General features: G+C 41.3%; 1 protein-coding gene across 3 annotated transcripts in view; it reads right to left on the bottom strand.

Moving 5' to 3' along the window:
* The window catches only part of LOC137376795 (probable E3 ubiquitin-protein ligase HERC3), a 42,995-nt gene extending 26,203 nt beyond the window's left edge, over nt 1-16,792 (bottom strand). For 2 of the 3 annotated variants that reach the window (XM_068045826.1, XM_068045813.1), the window contains exons 1-10: nt 16,054-16,491; nt 11,846-12,002; nt 11,171-11,247; nt 8,687-8,908; nt 5,250-5,341; nt 4,459-4,589; nt 2,570-2,724; nt 1,902-1,978; nt 1,413-1,513; nt 349-408 (exon numbers count right to left, since the gene is read on the bottom strand). In XM_068045826.1, coding sequence (XP_067901927.1) covers nt 349-408; nt 1,413-1,513; nt 1,902-1,978; nt 2,570-2,724; nt 4,459-4,589; nt 5,250-5,341; nt 8,687-8,908; nt 11,171-11,247; nt 11,846-12,002; nt 16,054-16,228 — 1,247 coding nt within the window. In that variant the 5' untranslated portion in view covers nt 16,229-16,491. Of the gene's footprint in view, nt 1-348; nt 409-1,412; nt 1,514-1,901; nt 1,979-2,569; nt 2,725-4,458; nt 4,590-5,249; nt 5,342-8,686; nt 8,909-11,170; nt 11,248-11,845; nt 12,003-16,053; nt 16,492-16,537 lie in introns of those variants that run through there. The other variant, XM_068045820.1, reaches the window with a different exon arrangement.
* Between the last annotated feature and the right edge of the window lie 3,950 nt (nt 16,793-20,742).

Consider the following 20,742-nt stretch of genomic DNA (forward strand, 5'->3'; position numbering starts at 1 on the left):
TGGGGATTAGGAGAGAGGGGAGTGACAGACCTATCACTTACTAAAGCTTGATAGTTCAACATAGTATATATAGGATGGGCGCAATAAAAGAATTAGTCCTGTAAATATTCAAGTAACATTTTTGCACAATCCTTTTTCTTCCCCAACTTCAGCTTGTTTAGCTGTATGAACTTCCTCAAGTCAATTGGGTAAAATAAACCCCCAAAATAAAACCTTTTGATTTGTGGCAAAAATGAATTCATTTTGGTTTAGGCCGGGGGAATCAAGCAATAAAATCAAATAGAACCTATAGCAAGTCTTATTAGTGTATTTTGATGCAAATTGTTAGGCAATAATACATTTGTTTACCTGACATCCAGGAAACTTCCACTCAGTATTTGAGAAGAAGAAAATGCTCGAACAATTGCCCTGTTAATAAAATTCATTCAAATTTAATTCACGCTATTTTATTATTTAAATATTAAATACTTCTACTAATTTATAGGCAATTCAAATTCTCAATGGCTGTATAGCTGGATCCTATGAAAGCTAGGTTTTACATGGCATTCTACACAACAAGATTAAACAGAAATAATGACATTGAATTCTGTTTCAAGTTTGTGTTACAGGCATTTCAACCTGGATTGTATTTAGAAGTTGCACCAATTTGAACATGTAGAAACTCAGATGAGACATATTGAAAAATGTAACTACAGTGGAAGTTGCTGGTGGATGATTGGAAATTGGTGGGTAATTGAGTCCTCAAATTTTGTACAGTACAGCAATGTTCTCAACACAGCATTTAACACAAGTACAATATAGATTATAAAAGAAACAGTGGCCCCGAAAATCCTCCGCTCCATGGATTGAAGTATGGCAGAAGTAGCACTGACCTCTGCTCCTAACCCCACCAGGGTATTCACATCTTCAATGGCTGCCTGTGCCAATATGTGATAAATCTTGGGAACCCATTTTGGGGCACAATGTTTGGAATTCTGTACCCCAGAGGGCTGTGGATGTTCAATCATTGAGTATATTCAATGCTGTGATTGACAGATTCTTGGAATCTAAGGGAAACAAGGGATATGGAGATCGGGTAGAAAAGTGGAGTTGACGTTTAAGATCAGCCATGATCTTATTGAATGGTAAGCCAGGCTAGAGATGGTGTCTGGCCTGCTCCTGCTCCTATTTCTTATGTCCTTAATATATATGTACCACCAAAGACTGGAACTTAAGATTTTCTGATTGGAGTTATTTTAACATCAGCATTAACCCATTTGAAATAAATGTGTTAATGCCAGATTTAACACCAACAGGTAAAATCAAGGCATGTCCCTTTCCGAGTGTTTGCCTGGGGAATATATGAAAAGTTCTGAAAGAAGTTATATGGAAATTGGGGTAGTTAAACCAGACTTTGCGGGAAGACAACTTACTTTCTTGTCTTTTTGCACAATTCCTGCTCCAGTAAATTGTCCACTGTCATGATTCTCTTCAAAGTAATGAGTGAAGATTGGTCAATAGAGGACATCAAATCCTAGAGAGAAAAAGCCAATAACACTAAATGTCCATCTTTACAAAAAGAACAGCAATAGGAAACATTAATTCCCTCTGGTAGGACAATTTTCTTTCTCCATAGCCCTGCAATTTTCTTTTCTTCAAGCCTGTATTCAATCATCTTATGAAAGTTTCTATTGAATATGTTTCCACCACCCTTTTGGGTTAATTAAGTAATTAGTTAATTAATTAAATAATAATTGAATTAAAAATGGAAAAGTTATTTTTTTTTTAAAATGTTAAGCACAATTATCTGAATTGTTATTGAGCCCAAATGAATGTCCATTCCCATTGTGCGGTCTTGAATGACCAAGATCTCCTCATTGTCATTTGCAACAAACACCACCACATGGTCTTTATCTTCTTACCATTTCAGCATGGCACTCTGCAAAGCTTTGGTTTCCTCCTGCAAAAATTCTTCTGACAGCTGGTTCGGTTGTACGGGCTGTGAAATTGCATGAATACAGATTAATTGGACAACAGTGTCACTTCAAATATGTCTTCCTATTCATCCCTACGTATTGTGTTAATTTTACATCTGTGTGCATTCCCAGTCATATTCTTCTGCTACAAACTCCGATGTCCATATTTATAATGGAAAGGGCCTATGTAATTACACACTCACATGACTGAAGATGTTGCAGCGCCTTCACTGTGAGGAGGGTGTAATTACAGCATGACATGTTTACATAGGACATTCCCATTATAAATATAGGCATAGGAATTTATAATGGGAATATAAATAAAAATAAGGATCAAATATATGACCTTCAAATGAGGACTGAATTATGTCTGCACACCCTGGTTCAGTTATTCCCAGCCTCTAATTCTGCTTCACTCAAAACTACATTTAGTTTTAATTCCCTGCATGTAATACCATATGAGGTTGACTAGTTTTATTTGTATTATATATAAAATCAAAAGTCTTGCTGAAATTGCAATATGTTGCATTCACTGATCAACATTACAGGACACTTCTGCTCATTTTTCCCCCATACAGTTGAGTTATAAAAGTATATAATATTGCATTGCTTACCATTTTCAGGTCCATTATTGCCAGATATGTCCATTATGTTGGCAGGAAGAGGCACTAACTGATTATTGGTCTCCCCGTTTCCCAACTGCCCTTTATCTCCACGACCAAAAGAATAGATCTTGCCAGATGATGGAACGAAGACAAGTGTGTGATAGCTGTTTAAAATACATATATGTGCATAACTATACATGCCTTTGTCTAGTTTTGCATTGCTGATCAGCTCCAAACAATGCAAAGTCTCTGGGCTTAATTTTTCGAGAAGGTAAGTGGTCCCTCCACCAGGACTCAAAGAGGTGCGCGACCCTGTGCAGATTGGCAGCAGGACCCTGGGCAGCATTTTACCAGTGATGGCCAATTAAGAGGTCACAACTGGGACCATCATCCAATTGAGGATGGCGGTCCACCTCCCAGAGCTGCTGGACCAGTCAGAAGACTGGCAGCTCAGCAATGCCGCTCTTAGAGGTGACCAATGTTGAGGCGTCCTCGGAGACAGGATAAGTTTTTTTTTATTATCAAGCCGGGACCAGGTAGGCAGGCCCTGGCAGTTGAGGGATGCACCTTCCAGTAGTGGGCATGAAGGCAGCCATTGTCACTGGGGGCCCCTCCATGGGTCATGGAGCAACCATAAAGGAGGGCCACTCTGGGACCCCAGTGGGAGGCCCCCAGGGTTTACCTGGAGGCAATTAATTGGTTGCCCATCTCCAGTTGGCAGGTGGCCATGCTACTTGGATACCTGCCTCTGGTAAAAGCCCATGGTGGCGGGAAGATGACAGGCTCTCCGCCCCCTTCCACTGCCATTTTCCAAGGCCTACCACTTCCCAGCCTATCTCCAGGGGGCTGGTAAAATTCAGCACTGTCTCTCTTAACATCTTCGGTATTGAACTCTGATTAGTGCAAGACCGAAGCAAAAGGGGAAATTTTTACTCTCAGTAATTGATGAGGAGACAGTGGTGTAGCGGCAATGTCACTAAGCTAATAATCTAGAGGCCCTGGGGACACAAGTTCAAGTCCCATCATGAGTTTAAATTCTGGAATTAAAAGTTATTCGCAGTAATGGTGTTATTATTGATTGTTGTAAAAACCCATCTTCTTCGCTAATGTGCCATCCTGGTTGAGTGTTAACTGCTCTCTGAAATGGCTTGCAAGCCTCTCCCTTGTCAATGGCAATTAGGGGTGGGCAACAAATGCTAGCCTTGTCAGTGATGCCCACATCCCATGAAAGATTAAAAAGAAAATTAAAGTTCCATTTCCTGCTGATTCCTCATTTTAACACTGTTGGGTTTGGCGCAGATCAGGCTCCCTCCAGACCATGGCAGAAGCCTCATAATAAATGGAAATTGGGGTTCCATCACGTACATGGTATCCCCATGGAATGTTAACCCACTTTCGAGTGGTGCGCCCACTGTGACCTGCCAACCTGGTAAAGCTGTCAGGAAGCCAGAGAGACCTTAGTGGGGCCAGTCAGAGAACGATTGCTCCTTTGGGTCCTACAAGTAAAGTCCAGCCATCTGCTGCCCCATGTTTGCTCCATCATTCCAAGCTATAAGACCTGCACAACATTGCATTCCCCAGTTATCTTGCTCCCGGCAGCCATTTCTGTGTCCCAATTTGAATGACCACTTGCGACTCCTGGTTCTCATGCTCACACCATCCACTGAGCCATTATTTATTTCCAAATGAGGATAAAGTTTCTTTCAGTTCTCAATAGTCTAAAAATGTAATTTAACTCTATAGAAAATAGAAGTTGACCAGATGGACTCACACTGCAAATGGCCATCAATGTTCAGTAACTAAACAGTTGTATAAATTTCAATATTTCTGGTTCACATGTAAAATGGAGTGAAAGAGATATGGCTGCATTTTGTTTTGTTGATGTCTTACAACCTCACCTCCCACATGCTATCTGAGAAACTTTACTTCCAAACAGGTAGCCCACTAGATGAGGTTTCATCTCATCCTTTGTAGAGTTGTGTCCAAGTTGCCCATAACTCCCAGCTCCAAAGGTGAAAACAAGTCCATCCTAGGGGAGAAGACAATGACTTAAGGGCATGTTACTTCTCATCACAAGGCAAGTCTTTGGTCTTAAAGTGACAATGGTCTTACATTATTGTTAGCTGTTACATGCTATAAGTTACCAAACATGATAATGGAATCTAGTGACAGAAAATTGTTATTTTAACTGATTCTATCTTGTATAAGCTGGCATTTCCTAACGGGTATTGCAAACATTCTAGTCCCTGAGCGAGATCTAGAGTGAGCACATTAAATATTTGGACAGAAAACAGTGCAGTCAGAAAACATACCTCAATGTCTGTAATCATAACTCAAATACTGTATATATTTGACCCATGGCAGCAGATTGAAATTCTAACTTTGTGCTAACCCAAATAGCTAAAGAATACTGTGTCTGTTGTGTTCTGCCCCAGGGCACGACTTAACTCAAGTCACACACATGAGATTCTTGAGCCACTTACTAGGGAAGAGCAGCGGAGGTGGCTTTCCATTGCCTACCTCACAGTTTTTATCATCGGATTATGTTCTCCTAGGTGGGCTGCAACCAAGGCTAAAGAGCCCCAATTGTCATTTACAATGGGGGGGGGGGGATATTCCCCCCCGCCCAACCCACTCAAATAAGGAACAAACCATTGAGATTTTAATTTCAAATTCTTCCTGAACAAACCTTTGTCAGAACAGCAGTGTGCTCTTCTCCACAAGAGATATGGATGGTCTTCTTACACTCTAACAGCTTCACATAGATGGGCTTATGTCTATCTGCAAGATGAATTGAAAGAACAATTAGCTCCCATATCTCTTCCTATTTCCACAGTAATAACTTGTTATAAAGTATTTTGAAAAAGAAGCTATCTGATTGGATCAACTATGAAGGTGCCAAATAAAATTATTAAATCAGTCAGAATAAAATGAATCTCACTATTATATTGTACAAACACTGAGTGCGCTTGATATTGTTTTAAATTTCTGTTCAGAAATTCTGTGAATATTCATACATGCTTCCAGTGTTCAGTAATGATTGGGGGTGTGGGGGGGTGGGTGTGGGGGGATGTAATACTTACTCTATTTAAAGTACTCTGTATTATGAGTCTACTTCAGTCAGGAATTTGATAAAAACATGGTAACGATAAATGGCTGGTGCACATGTGACTTTAAAACTGAAATTAAACAGGAGAATTGAGGACTACTGGGGAGATAACGGAGTTCAAATTTTTTGAAATTAACATTTGGAGTAAAGGCTCAGAAGAGTCCAGCAGGAAGATATAAGTTTTCTGAAGTTTGTGCTGGACTTGGTTGCAGGAGTGAGAATGATCAGAGGAATTAAAGTGACAACCCACACAGAGTTCAGAATCATACATACAAACGTAATGGATATGTTAAGCAAAACAATCAACCAGTCTACAATTGGCTTCCTCAATGTAGAACAGTGAATATAGTATGCAAGAATAGAGGATCTCTTTTCCAATTTTATAGCCAGCTGCTGAACCCAGAGTGGATGTTTCTACAGAAAACTGCAATGTGAAGAATGAAACCTGATCACTCTGCATCTGGTGATAGTACACATACATGGTATGATCTACATTAGGTGTAGATCAAGCTGACATTTTGGTGCAAACCTCATTATTAACCAATATGTAATCTTGAACATCAAGGACACAACATTCTGATGTTTCAACACATTGGGCTTGATTTTCAATCTGGGATTGGGAACCCGATGCCTAGATTATTTCCGGGTGCCAACTCCGCACCGCATCTGTATTGAAATGCAGGTCACCTAAATGGGCTGGAGGTGAGCTCAATGCCAAATTAGTGGCACTGAGCGCTGCCAGGAGGCAGGAACTGACTGCTGAGTACAATCCTCAAAGGCAGACGACAGCTGCTGCCTTGCAAACTAGAGGAGGCAGGAGATCAGAGGGCCAGCAGCCTCATGGCCAACAAGAAGGTACTACATCCACTCTGACACGACCATTTCTGCCAAAACATTTTCTTTACCATTAACATGACTTGATGGCTCCCTGCATTGCACCCAACAGCTGTGCGGTAACATGCACCAGGCTATACGGGTTCGCCAATCTGCGATTTCAAAATCTCCTTCTGGCCCTCCCCAGCCTGTTAACAAGCTCCTCAAGGAGCTTAACAGGTAGTCACCCTCGCTTCGAAAATAGTAGTGCGTCCCAGAGGTGTCAGGACACTGACACGCCATCCAGCACTGCTATTTTCAAAGCACACCCGCACTGACCTCGTCCCCATGGGCGACTGAAAGTCCCGACCATTGAATGTCACTGGGCAGTTCTGTAATGTTGATTGTTGCCCAATGGAGATGTGAGCCCAATTGCTCATTGAACTTCATATGTTAGTTCATTGTCTGTTAAGACTAAAAGCTGTCTGAATAAGGCTGGAGCAGACTCATCTGTTCTGGGCCTTGATTCAGGAAATCAAAATCTCTTTCTCAATGTTGTCAAGCTACAGCTTCAGGAGACAATGGGTTTTGTTTTTGTTCTATAGAGTTGTCCAACCAAAATGATGAGTGGAACCTTCAACAACTGCGACAAATGACATGACCGAAAGAGGATAACTTGCCTTGTTGATCCTTCCCATCAACTCTTGAACAATCAAATCTTTGCTGCCACAGTACAAAAAGCTTCAGAAACACATTTCAAACACCCTCATCCCTTTCTCATCACTAGCCTTCAGCCAACTCTGAGTCATACCTGAGAGAGCGCATTTGTTCAGATTTACAATATTAGCTGTGTTTCCATTTCTTGCAAGTAATACTTAAATCTGTGAAAACGTCCCATGTTATCATAATTCATCTCTTAATTTAATTTGAGCAACTATCAACATAATTCATCAGGAATCCAAGAATACTCAAAGTTCTCAGTCAAATTGTGCAAATTGTTAACGTGCTTTGATTTGCCACCAACATTCATTTCCATGATTTTAGTTCCTTAATAACAGAACTGAAAGGTTTCTCCTTGTGTTCTCCAATTATGTTTGAAAGCATCTATTGAGTTTGTGCTTCAGTCAAACATTAATCAAGGTATCATGTAGAAAGTCATTTCTACCTCAATGTTCATTTAACTGGTAACATTCAAAAATAAGAGAATGAGAGAGAAAAATTTGCAGGGTTACAGGGAAAAGGCAGGGGGTAAGACTAGGTAAGTTGCTCTTGCAGAGAGCTAGCACAGACACGACAGGCCAAATGGCCTCTTCCTGTGCTGTAACCATCCTATGATTCTATGATATTGGCCCAGATTTTACTGTTGCAATGATAGAGAAACTGTCAGCATGAAACACTGTGAAACTGATATTAACTTCTGACGTCTACACATGCCCAAATAAACTCAGAAATCCAGAAGTTGCTGTCAGTGGTGCCCCACACCTCCACAGGGTGCATTGTTGAAGTCTTCACAGATGGAAATCAATTAGAAGTCACTGATTTGATAGGACCTTCCACTTTTTATGCTGTTAGTCTCACTGTGGAGACCCTTGAAAAAATTATGTTTTGTTGAATGTGGTGTAACTGGGTTTTTAATGGCGTTCTAGATTATAATTACTACTAAACAACTCCTTTGGCCCTGATAAACTAATTTTATATTTGTGGAATATCAAATTTCTCAATCCATGCTAAATTCCATAGGTTTTTCTTAAATAATAAAAAAAATCTAAGTTCGTTTACGATATTTTAGCTTCCACCTTAATCTCATGTGTATGTCCCAATCTTTATTTTGCTTTCTGTAAAAAAATGAACAAGAAAACCCGCTTGTTACTTCCCGGTTTGCTGTCAGGGAGGATTCTTCAAAGAGATTGGCTGCTTCGCCTGCGTGGTGACGTTACTGTTGCTAAATGCCAGAGATCCCTTACTGCTGGAGTCAGAATGAAATTAACATTGGGAAAGGTGAAACCCATGCCACAGGGATCGTTAAGTCATTGTGGGAAACTTTCTTCGAGGTCAGCGGCAAGTGCCATCACTTGGCCAATGACTGCAAAATCTGGGCCATTGTTAAATGATTCTCGGGTTTTTGGACAAGGTACAAAGCTATGTTTGGAAACAGAGGCAACAGAAAAGAAAAGGAGGGACAATATTTTTGTAAACATTCTTACCCTCTGTGTCCTTGAGCCCCAGCTGCCCATGATTGTTTCTTCCCCAACCAAACACGGCCCCTGAGAGAGACAGGGCGAAACTGTGTTCTCCTCCTGCAGTGATCTGAACGACTGGCATCCCAATGAGAGACATCACACACTGAGGGTTGCACTGGGAGGCATCTTTTGAATCAAGACCCAACTGGCCATTAGTATTCTGTCCCCAGGCAAAGATTTGGCCATCTTGCAAGAAAAGTCAAATGAGAAAGAAAAGTCACCTTCTGGGCTCCAGTAAGTGTATTCCAAGTTTGAAATGATCATGTTTAACTCTTATAAGAAAACTGAGATATAGGAAAACTGATTTCTACTTTAATCCAATTTCTATAAAGTAATATAAGCAAGAATATGAATAATGTTCAGGGCATTAGACATATAATAATAAATGGTCAACAAGCCACTTCTCCTGTAGTACAAATATCTCAATGTTCCATTGAGTGGTGTTGCACCTGCCTTTGAACTAAAGATTTTTTAAAATTTGTTTTTGTGGGATGTGGGCATCGCTGGCTAGGCCAGCATTTATTGTCCACCCCTAATTGCCCTTGAATGAGAGGCTTGCTAGGCCACTTCAGAGGAACTTTAAGAGTCAATCACATTGCTATGCGTCTGGAGTCATATGTAGGCCAGACCAGGTAAGGACAGCAGATTTCCTTTCCTAAAGGATATTAGCAAACCAGACGGGTTTTTACAAAGATCAACAATGATTTCATGGTTAACATTGGACTAGCTTTTTAATTCCAGATTTATTAACTCAATTTAAATTTTACCAGCTGCCATGGTGGGATTTGAACCTATGTCCTCAGTGCATTAGCCTGGGCTCTAGATTACTAGTCCAGTGATATTATCACTGTGCCACTTCCTCCCCTGGGGTCAATGAAGGGTTTGAGCCCCACTCTGGATAGTTTCAGAAAGTGGAGACTAGAATATGGTCTCCATATTTTGAGTTGACAACCAGTATGCTACTCATATACAGATGTAGTGAATGTAGCTCAGTGATAGTATTCTTGCCTCTGAGTCAGAAAAGGTTGAGTTTGGACCCCACTCCAGACAGCCCTGACAAGCAGAGACTAGAGCAACAGTTCTGAATACTGCCCCAATGGGGGTACTAGTGTCTAATAGGTGTGTGCGGCTCCATCCCTCAGTAAAGAATACATGGGGCTCTTGATCTTTGGTTGCTGTCCACCTATAAAAAGATGCTCTGAAGATTGAAAACTATGAGGAAAGCAATGGGAAACCAACTCAGTTAATCTTCCTATGTAAGTGGCTCGAGAATGTGTGGACACGAGGGACAGACTGATGGACATTAGCAGTAGAGTAATATCAGTTCTTTTTCCAACTGTATGTTCTAATCCCGACATGGCAGTTTGAGAATTTGAATTTAGTTTAAGAAAAAATCTCACATCCAGAGGATAGAAAGAAAAGTCAGTTGAGTCTTTTCAAGTTGAAGGCACGAAAGACAAAATAATTGGGTACATAGATTTGTGTGAATCGTTTAAAAAAGAAAAAGATTTGCATTTATATCGTGCCTTTCATGACTACAGAATGGTCCAAAGTGGCTTACAGCCAATGAAGCACTTTTGAAGTGTAGTAGCTGTTGTAATGTAGGAAACGCAGCAGGCAATTTGCACACAGCAAGCTCCCATAAACAGCAATGTGATAATGACCAGATAATCTGTTTTTGTGATGTTCATTGAGGGATAAATATTGGCCAATGATATCCAATGATAACTCCCCTGCTCTGCCTCAAAATAATGCCTTTGGATCTTCACCTGAGCTAACAAACAGGTGTTTGTTTAACATCTCATCATCAGGACAGCACCTGCGACATTGCAGCACTCTCTCAGTACTGCACAAATGTGTGAGCTAGATTTGTTTTGTGAGCAAGTCCTGGAAAAGGACTTGAATCCACAACCTTCTGAATCAGAAGCAAAACTGCTTCTATCAAAACCACGAAGTGCTGGAAATACTCAGCAGGTATGGCAGCATTTGTGGAGAGAGAAGCAGAGTTAACGTTTCAGGTCAGTGACCCTTCTTCAGGTATTTCCAGCATTTCTTGTTTTTATTTCAGATTTCCAGCATCCGCAATATTTTGCTTTAACTATCTAAACGACAGCTGACATACTTGATCAGCAAAAAGAAGTAACTAGTGGAGGTGTTACCAAAAACTGACAATAGGTTTCTGTTCCTTCTCAGTTTTGCAATAAAATAAATTAGGTTATTATTAAACAGAAGCATGGTATTTATTTTTATGTTATGATTGGCTTGGCCTTTGCTACACCTGGTGTCATTTTGACATTTCACTAAATAGAAACATGCTAATATTAACCATGAACATGCCAGTATTATTACAAATGGTGTTAAGCTTAAACACAATTCATAACTGGACTAGTGGAACAGCTTATTGTATATATTCTGCTTTTGATTAAGTTAAAATAAATATGTTCTTACCTTTGGACAGTGCCAGTGAGTGATTGTTTCCACAGGCCACTTGAATTATGTTTTTGTCATTCAAACTCCTTAGCAGCCTAAACATAAATAAAATATAAGCATAATGATACACCATATCTAAATCTTTTATGCAATATATTTGACCTGTTTCATTTCATAAGAGGTTATGATTTAATTTTTTAATTAAAATGATAGCATGTCAATATTGGTCTTTAAAATGCATCTGCATGCCGGCAGAATTTCTGTTGTCCTCGTCTTTCCACATGGGCAAGGGGAGCAAGCACAAAGCCTACGGGACAGTAGAGTTTATCAGAGATTTCTCACTGGTTAAGCAGTTACCAAACTCGCCCAAGCAAGTTAGTGAGTCATCCTTAGTTCAGCTACTAACATTCTCACTTACATACTTATGGAGGTTATAGATTCGAGTCCCACTCCAGAGACTCGAGCATACAATCAAGGCTGACACTTCAGTGACGCGCTGTACTGACTTGTGAATGAGACATTAAAATTTTGACAACTTTTTCCTTGCACCTGTTGGCAGTCTAAAGGTTAAATTCTATCATTATTTTCCATCTTCTCACACTTAGGCAACTCAGTTTGCAACATAATGGCACAGAACAAAAAAACATTTTTTTAAAAAACCTTAGTATCCACCAGGAATAATGTAATTCTTACTGTGGTATCATTATGGAGAATCCTTCTGCTTCAGCTGCAGGTTCCTTTGATTTAACTTTACTATGAAAAACACTTCCTGTTTTAGAAAGGAACAGGATCTGGGATATTCCGCTATCCGCAAAGTGGATTTTTTGCTGCTTGAAGTGAAAAAACTGTCCTGCACAAAAAAATGAAAACAACATGTTAATATTTAGGGGTACAGTAGTGCAATGGTTATGTTACTGGACTAATAATCCAGCGAACGCGAGTTCAAATCCCACTTATCACAGTTGGAAAATTTGAATTCCGTTTAATAAATCAGTCACCATGAATCTGTCTGATTGTCAAAACCCACCTGATTCACTAATGACCTATAGGGAAGGAAATCTGTTGCCCAGAGCTGGGCTGACCTATATGTGACTCCAGTCTCACACCAATGTGGTTTACTCCGAACTGCCCTCTGAAATGGACCAGCAAGCTGCTCAGTTGCATCAAGACTTGGCATGAAGACCCATCATTGTGTTTGCAGGGCAACTAGGGATGGGCAATAAATGCCAGACTTGCTGCTGACACCCACATAGCAGAAGTGAATTTAAAAAAATCTATGTAAACAGTATACCAACAAATTAAATTCAAAGAAGTAATTGTGTCTTGTTGCTGTTCATTTATTTGCAAATTACACTGTCACAACATTGGTCACATCATTAGAATTATACCAAGACTCAAAGGATTAGGTTAAGAGGACAGGCTGCATAAACTCGGCTTGTATTCCCTTGAGGTTAGATGGTTGAGGAGTGATTTAATTGAGATATTTAAAGAGATAAAGGGATTCTATAGAGTACAGAGATACAGAGAAACTGTTTCCTCTGGTGGGGGAATCTGGAACAAGGGAGCACAATTTTAAAAGAAGGACTAGGCCATTTAGGAGTGAAATTAGGAAGCACTTCTTAAACAAAGGGTAGTGGAGATCTGGAACTCTCTCCCCCAGATTCTGAGTCAACAAAAATTTTCAAGATTGATATTGATGGATTTTATTTGGTAAGCATATGGAGGGAGGTGGAGCAAAGGCAGGTTAATGGAACTGAGGTACAGATCAGCTGGGATCTAACTGAGTAGAGGAACAGGTTTCAGGGGTTGGATAGCCTACTCCAGTGGTTGCCAAAGTGTGGTCCCTGGACCACTGGTGGTTCAAAATGCAAGTCCCTGGCGCACAACACCCTAGCTGAGGCCATACAAGAGAACAGGACCTTCATCCCCACCACTCTTGTGATGTCACGTACGCAAACCGGCTCCCGCATGCATGACACGCGTTGTCATAAGCATGAGCAACATCAATGCAGTTTTAAAAGCAAGATTTATGTTACTGTTGCAACATACAACTGCCAGATCGTATTTTCAGCGTTTGTGGAGCTGAAAACAAAGAGGAACTGGCTGCACATGGAGCCCGACCATGAGAGTGAAGCTCTCCAGCTTGAAACCAGACATCACCTCACTGGTGTCTCATCAAAAGTAACACCATTAATTCTGATGAGCTTTTTTAGCAGTGGCAAGCAAAAGCAAATGGGGTAGGGCCAGTAGTCCAGCTGTGGGGTCTTATGCCCTGCCTAAGTGGTCCGCGGACAAAAAGGTTTGAAAACCACTGGCCTTTTATTCCTATGACTACACTCAGTCAAACCATTTGAAAATGCTGTGTTGGTCACCTAGTTTGAACTTTTCAACTCCCTCCTCTCCCTGCTGGTTTCTTTTCTCACCAAAATAATTTTGTTGACTTTGAGCTCGTTGAGGCAAGGATGCTGAGAAAAGGAGCATTTTCTGCTTGAAGTTCTATTTGAAATTCATCCCTCCCTCCCTTTGTAATCAACCTCACAATTATTCCCCAATGTCCCCCTGGAAATTGAGCACCTAAGGACCTAAAGTTAAAAAGTCATTCCACTTCTCTAGGAACAAGCACTGGCAGATATTCATGATGCCATTGGACCCAAAGATGCCAATGTTAAGATAGGATCCACCTACTCCTTAGCGTATCTTAAAATTGCAACTGGTCTATTCCTGGGCAGGTAATTAACCAGGGCAATGATAATGGTCCACCCCTCCCACCTCAGTAGGGATAGAATGGGCTCCAATCATGTAAATTGTGCATGTTATCATTGTAACACAAATGATACACACATCTTATTAATCTAATCGGACATGTTTGGCCAATATTTTTCCATGAAGGCGGGCTCATGTTCTGTTAGTTTATAATTGGCACTGTCAGCCGGAACTCAATTAGCTGTCAATGCCTAAATCTATTTTCTGTCTCTTTAGGGCTTCTCCCTAATCAAACGGAGTTCCGAAGATAAAAGCAAAATACTGCGGATGCTGGAAATCTGAAACAAAAACAAGAAATGCTGGAACCACTCAGCAGGTCTGGCAGCATCTGTGGAAAGAGAAGCAGAGTTAACGTTTCGGGTCAGTGACCCTTCTTCGGAACTGACAAATATTAGAAAAGTCACAGATTATAAACAAGTGAGGTGGGGGTTGGGCAAGAGATAACAAAGGAGAAGGTGCAGATTGGACCAGGCCACATAGCTGACCAAAAGGTCACGGAGCAAAGGCAAACAATATGTTAATGGCGTTTTGAAAGACAAAGCATTAGTACAGATTAGGTGTGAATATACTGAATATTGAACATCAGCAAGTGCAAACCTGAAGAAAAACAACCTGAAAAAAACAGTGGGTAAGCAAACTGAACAAACTAAGATGAAATGAAATAAATGCAAAAAAAGATTGTAAAAAATGTAAAAAGGAATGCAAAAAAAAGGAAGAAAAAATAACTAAAAATGACTAAAAATGAAAGTGAAGTGGGGGGCTGTCATGCTCTGAAATTATTGAACTCAATGTTCAGTCCGGCAGGCTGTAGTGTGCCTAATCGGTAGATGAGATGCTGTTCCTCGAGCTTGCGTTGATGTTCACTGGAACACTGCAGCAATTCCAGGACACAGATGTGAGCATGAGAGCAGGGGGGAGTGTTGAAATGGCAAGCAACCGGAAGCTCAGGGTCCTGCTTGCGGACTGAGCGGAGATGTTCCGCAAAGCGGTCACCCAGTCTGCGCTTGGTCTCCCCAATGTAGAGGAGACCACACTGTGAGCAGCGAATACAGTTTACTACATTGAAAGAAGTACAAGTAAATCGCTGCTTCACCTGAAAGGAGTGTTTGGGGCCTGGGATAGTGAGGAGAGAAGAGGTAAATGGGCAGGTATTACACCTCCTGCGATTGCAAGGGAAGGTGCCCTCCGAAGACACAAGAGTTGCAGCCGGCAGCCGTAATACCGCTGTGGGACGGCCGCCGTGACAAGGTAAGTAGATGTAAATTTATTTGCATTGATTTTAATATTTAAATTTAGGTCCCGCCCGCTGAATGGCAGTGTTGGGGGAGAAGCGCACCGAGGCCCCGCCGCTGGTAAAATGTGGCGGGGCCTTGGTGGCGTCTGGGGTCGTGGCGGACCGCTCCTGCGAGTATCTTACGGGCCCTCCCGCCACAACCCCCGAAGTTGAGGGGCTGGTAAAATTCAGCCCAGAGAGTGAGAAAGCACCATTTTAAAGAAGTGGCATTTTTTATCAACTAAAACTTACATTAAAAAAAATCAGATGACAAAACAAGGTTAGTATTAAAATAATCTCCCTTCTGGACAGCTTGTCCCCTTCCAACTGTAATAAAATGGTCTATTTAGGGAATTGGCTGGTTATGAAACTCGCACCAAGAACCAATGGGTTAACCAAGCTCCTGCTAAGGTGTATGTTAGGTTTGACAAATGCTGGGCTACAGGTCTGTATTCAGAGCTGGGCTGGGCTGGGCTCTGCGTGAGTTGCTGCTGTTGTCACTATCACCGAGAAACGAAACTGAAAGAGACCAAAATCAAATGAAGAAAATTGCTCAGTATGGGGAAGCGGAGGGGTAACGGAGATGGAAAACACACCACTCGAGATAGCACCCAGATACTGTACTCCCGCATTACAATCGATATGTGAATTTACCAGACTTTAAAAAGCTCCACACAATCCTCGACAAGATTGATAACACGGGATCTCTCTCAAATAGATAATTTACTACAAACTCTGAACGTTGCAATGTCTAAATTAATACATTTTGAAATGATTAGTCTTGTCTAGCAATTTTATATATAACTTAATTTAATTTTTAAAATGTTTCCTTTGCAGACAGTGTTGTAATATTGCATTTACTTACGAATTTTCTGTTTGCGTCCATGGACTCTGATGTACACTTTTCCATTTTCCAGTACAAACACAGTGAATCCGTCCCGGCTGCAAAGATGTTGTATCTTCTCCCCCTTGAGAACTTCCCCTGACTGTGAGCCGGGGTTCTGCCCTGGCTCTGAGCTCAACTGTCCCCAACACAACATGTTCCTCTCGCTCACTTGTCACTGGGCTTTCCTTTATTATCCCGTCTTCAAGCAAAGGAGCTTCCAGAGAGAGAGAGAGAGAGAGAGAAAACTAAATTCACTCCAGAGATTGCCGCTATTCAGATTCCTTTCCTGCAGCGGTGCTACACAGACTGAATCCAGCTACCTCTGAAAATTTCGCCGACATGCACACGCAATATATTCATTTACATCCCTTTCTCTGGCCCCGCCTCTGAACGAACAGTGTGACCCAGTGTAGATAAGAGCAACAAGAATTGTTTTGATAAATAACCTTTCAACCGTATTTACCCACTGATTCATTGTCACCGGCAGTAATTTTGTTCATGTGGTCCTATAGCAGGGGTCTGCAACCTTTTAATCCGAGGAGCCATGTTCTAAAAAAATTGCCTAACATAAAAACTATTGGGAGCTGCAAGTCGAAAATTCGGCAAATTGCCAAATGTCCCTGGTAAAATACGTAAATAAAATACGTGTGTTGAATTTATGTATCAATCCTTAATACTAAAAGTGGTTTCCCTCAACTGCAGTGTTTCCTCATATGTAATGTTTTCAAGTTCAGTTTCCTTCTCCGTTCAGTGTTTCAGATTCAGTTTCACTTTCAGTTTCCTTTCATCATTCTGACAGCACTCCAACAACCAACCACTCAGTTGGGAAATGGAAACGGAGCTTACACACCCAAGAGGGAATAACTCATAAACTAGGTAGTTTACAGTATTCTTGCCTCTGAGTCAGATGGTTGTGTGTCCTAAGTCCCACAGCAGAACATCCAGCACAAAGTCCAGACTTGTTTTTTTTATTCTTTCATGGGATGTGGTGTTACTGGCAAGGCCAGCATTTGTTGCACTCTCTAATTACCCTCGACAAATGAGTGGATTGCTCAGCCATTTCAGAGGGCACTTAAGAGTCGACCACATTGCTGTGGGTCTGGAGTCACATGTAGGCCAGACCAGGTAAGAACGGCAGATTTCCTTCCCTAAACGACATTAATGAACCAAATGGGTTTTTATAACACTTGATGATAGCTTCATGGGCAGCACAGTGGTGCAGTGGTTAGCACCGCAGCCTCACAGCTCCAGTGACCCGGGTTCAATTCTGGGTACTGCCTGTGTGGAGTTTGCAAGTTCTCCCTGTGTCTGCGTGGGTTTCCTCCGGGTGCTCCGGTTTCCTCCCACAGTCAAAAGACTTGCAGGTTGGTAGGTAAATTGGCTATTATAAATTGCCCCTAGTATAGATAGGTGGTAGGGAAATATAAGGACAGGTGGGGATGTGGTAGGAATATGGGATTAGTATAAATGGGTGGTTGATGGTCGGTACAGACTCAGTGGGCTGAAGGGCCTGTTTCAGTGCTGTATCTCTAAACTAAACTATAACTGAGACTAGCTTTCAGTTCGAGTGCAGTACTGAGGGAGTGCTGCGCCGCCAGAGATGCTGAATTTTAGAAGAGACTTTTAACCTAGGCCCATCTGCCCCCTCAGGTGATGTAAAAGATCCCATGGCATTATTTCAAAGAAGAGCAGGCAGAGTTCATCCCAATATCCTGGACAATATTTATCCCTCAACCAACATCACTAAAAAAAATTATCTTATCATTATCGCATTGCAGTTTGCTGGAACTGCTGCACTTGCTACATTACAATACTTCATTGGCTGTTAAGCCCTTTGGGACATCCTGAGGTCATGAAAGTCAAAATATGAATGCAGGTTCTTCCTTTCACTTTCTGAGTGCATTGGAATACTTCTAAGAGCTTTACAAGCAGTCTAGAACAGAATTGCTAAGCAATGGGCTGGAACTTGCTGAAAAAAATAATGATGTACAAATGACACACTCTGTTATTAATGTGCAAATCAGCCAGCAGGTTTAGAGGATTTAGAGATAGGAGGTGAATGCAGATCTCCAGAAATTGTTCGTTGATTTACATTGCTCCGCTATTTACTTCACGTAAACAGCAATTCACCTTTAGCCTCTCCATTAAGAACTTGCTGGATTTGCATATTAATTGCACATTAAACTCAGCATATAATGCCTAGTAATTAATAGTGTAAGTACCCTTTTAACAAAGCCCTAATTGGCACAGAGAGTGAACAATTTAAACCTCATGGAGGTTCATTCTTTCAGGCAGTGAATTGTTGTTGGAGATTTTGAAAATGTTGTCAAGAAATCCCAATATGCCAAATGAGAAATATTAATTCCATTGGTTGGACATTTACATTACACTTTTAATGGAGTAAATCTTGCAGTTAACCTTTAAAAAAAAATGGGCAGCCAAGATGGCCACCGCAATTTTCATCTGAAACACCTTATCATATTGAAAAGATCCACCCGGAGCCAGAAGTTTCAGCAGCATGGACCCAGGACAATGGCTTGCTCTAAGTGACTGAATTACCTAAAATGGCTTCACTAGCACGACAGTCAAGGCAATCCTAACATATTGACTTTGAAAGAGCAAAACTCCTCCAAGTGTAAATTGGCACCCTGGGGCATGTAGAGCCAATTCCTAACCTTGAATTTCATTAGAGGGTTCCAGAAAACCTGAAGCAGTCTGTCCATCTCAGAGGAAGCTGCTTTTGTTTCTTTCGGACAAAGAGACAAGCAGTAACTGAGTATGCAGCAGCAGGGGAGGCTGCAGGCTTCCCTTTCTCGCTCTCTCTCTCTATCTCCAAAAAACATCAAGTTTGAAAACCGTCTGCAACTGTGGACCCTCCAAGCCTACAGACTGCTACAGCCAGAAACCAGAGTAAGAGAGCCAACTACAATTCTGCCTGAGCCAAGCAGGCCAACCACAAAGTGCACTTAGACCAGCTGAGAATACAGCTTCAACCGGAAAGCTAACAGATCAACCACTTCACAGACTGTGTATTTAAGTTTCATTTATTCTGGACTTTAATCCAAACACCAAATCTATTTTTCCCTCTTTAATCTATTTGCGTGTGTGATTCTCATGTGAATGTGTGCATGAATATGTTGCATAATTTTAATTATTTTTATATCAGGTTAGAGTGTTAAGTATAATAAACTTACCTCTTTCTTGAAACTCAAGAAAACCTGTCCGATTGGTTCTTTCAAAATCACAGTAAAAGAAAAAGGTAAAACACTCACAGAGGTGGTAAGTGCAACCATTGTTTAAAAGGAATAAACCCTGTTGTAGTCAAATAAGAGGAAGGGCAAGAGGGGAGCCTGAGACCCCCTCCTCACCTGGCCGTAACAGAAATTTGGGGGCTAGAGTCTGGGATTGTAACCCAACGACAAATGAGAAATTGGAGGTGAGAAACCAAATTGATCCCTATCAAAACTAGAAAAAAACTTCAATACAGGTTTTCTTGTGTTTCACTGTTAGAATACTAACATGTCCACACTCAGGCCAGTACCTTCCTAAACCAGAGTGGAATAACTTGGGACAGGTTAAAGGCCCTATCTATTGAAGAGTTGAGGAATGTAGCTGGGCAGTTAGGGATTACTCTCTGTGCAAAAGCTAAGAAATCCAAAATCCTAAGACTTGTGACCAACCATTTTTCACTTGAACCTGAAGATTCAGTGACAGGGTTAGAATCAGTAACAGACAGTAGCAAAAATACAATTAGAACAGAGGAGACTCGAGTTAGAATTCCAGAGAGAGAAAGAACAGAGTGTCAAGAAAGGGAAAAAGAAAGGGAGGAAAGGGAAACAGAAAGGAAAGAAAGTGAAAAAGAAAGGAAAATAGAGAGAGCTTTCCAGAAGGAGAAGGAGGAAAGAGAGTTAAAGTGGCTTGAATTAACTAGGGGGTGACCCAGTACTCTCAGTGAAGGCATGGCTAGTGGGGAAGCTACCCCAAGCTCAGGACCATACTCTGAGCTCTTAAAGTTCTCCGAGTTGGTTCCAAATTTCAATGATGGGTATGTGGAAGCATTTTTTGTCACTTTTGAAAAGCTTGCAAGACAGCTGAGATGGCCGGCAGACAGCTGGACACTGTTGTTACAAAGCAAGCAAACAGAAAAAGCCCATGAGGTTTATTCACTGTTGCCAGAGAAAATTTCATCAGATTATGAGATGACTAAAAATGCTATCCTGGGGGCTTATGAGCTAGTACTGAAGCTTAATGCCGGACCAAACTTACCTCGAGTTTGAAAGAGTTAAGCAGCTGGCTTCTGACCAGTGGATATGGGCACTTAAGGTATAGCTCACATATGAAAACCTCAGAGAGGTGATCCTTCTCGAGAAATTTAAAACCTCACTTCCCCTTTTTATTAAAACCCACATAGAGGAACAAAAGGTTCAAAGAGTCAGGCAGGCTGCAGTTCTGGCTAATGAATTTACCCTTGTAGACAAGTCCTTATTCCAAGGGAAACCCTTCCTTAGTCACCCCTACAACCCTGAAAAGGATAAAAGGCGGGAGAGTGGTAGGACCCTGAGCAGCCCTGGGCAAGAAAGGAAAGCTGAACACATAAGGGGGCCCTCCTCAAGCCAAAAAAGATGGTACTGAGAGCAGGAGTGCGACCTGGAGACCTGTGTGTTTCAA

The sequence above is a fragment of the Heterodontus francisci genome, chromosome 1, assembly GCF_036365525.1.
Source record: "Heterodontus francisci isolate sHetFra1 chromosome 1, sHetFra1.hap1, whole genome shotgun sequence".
NCBI classification, from domain to species: Eukaryota; Metazoa; Chordata; class Chondrichthyes; order Heterodontiformes; family Heterodontidae; genus Heterodontus; species Heterodontus francisci.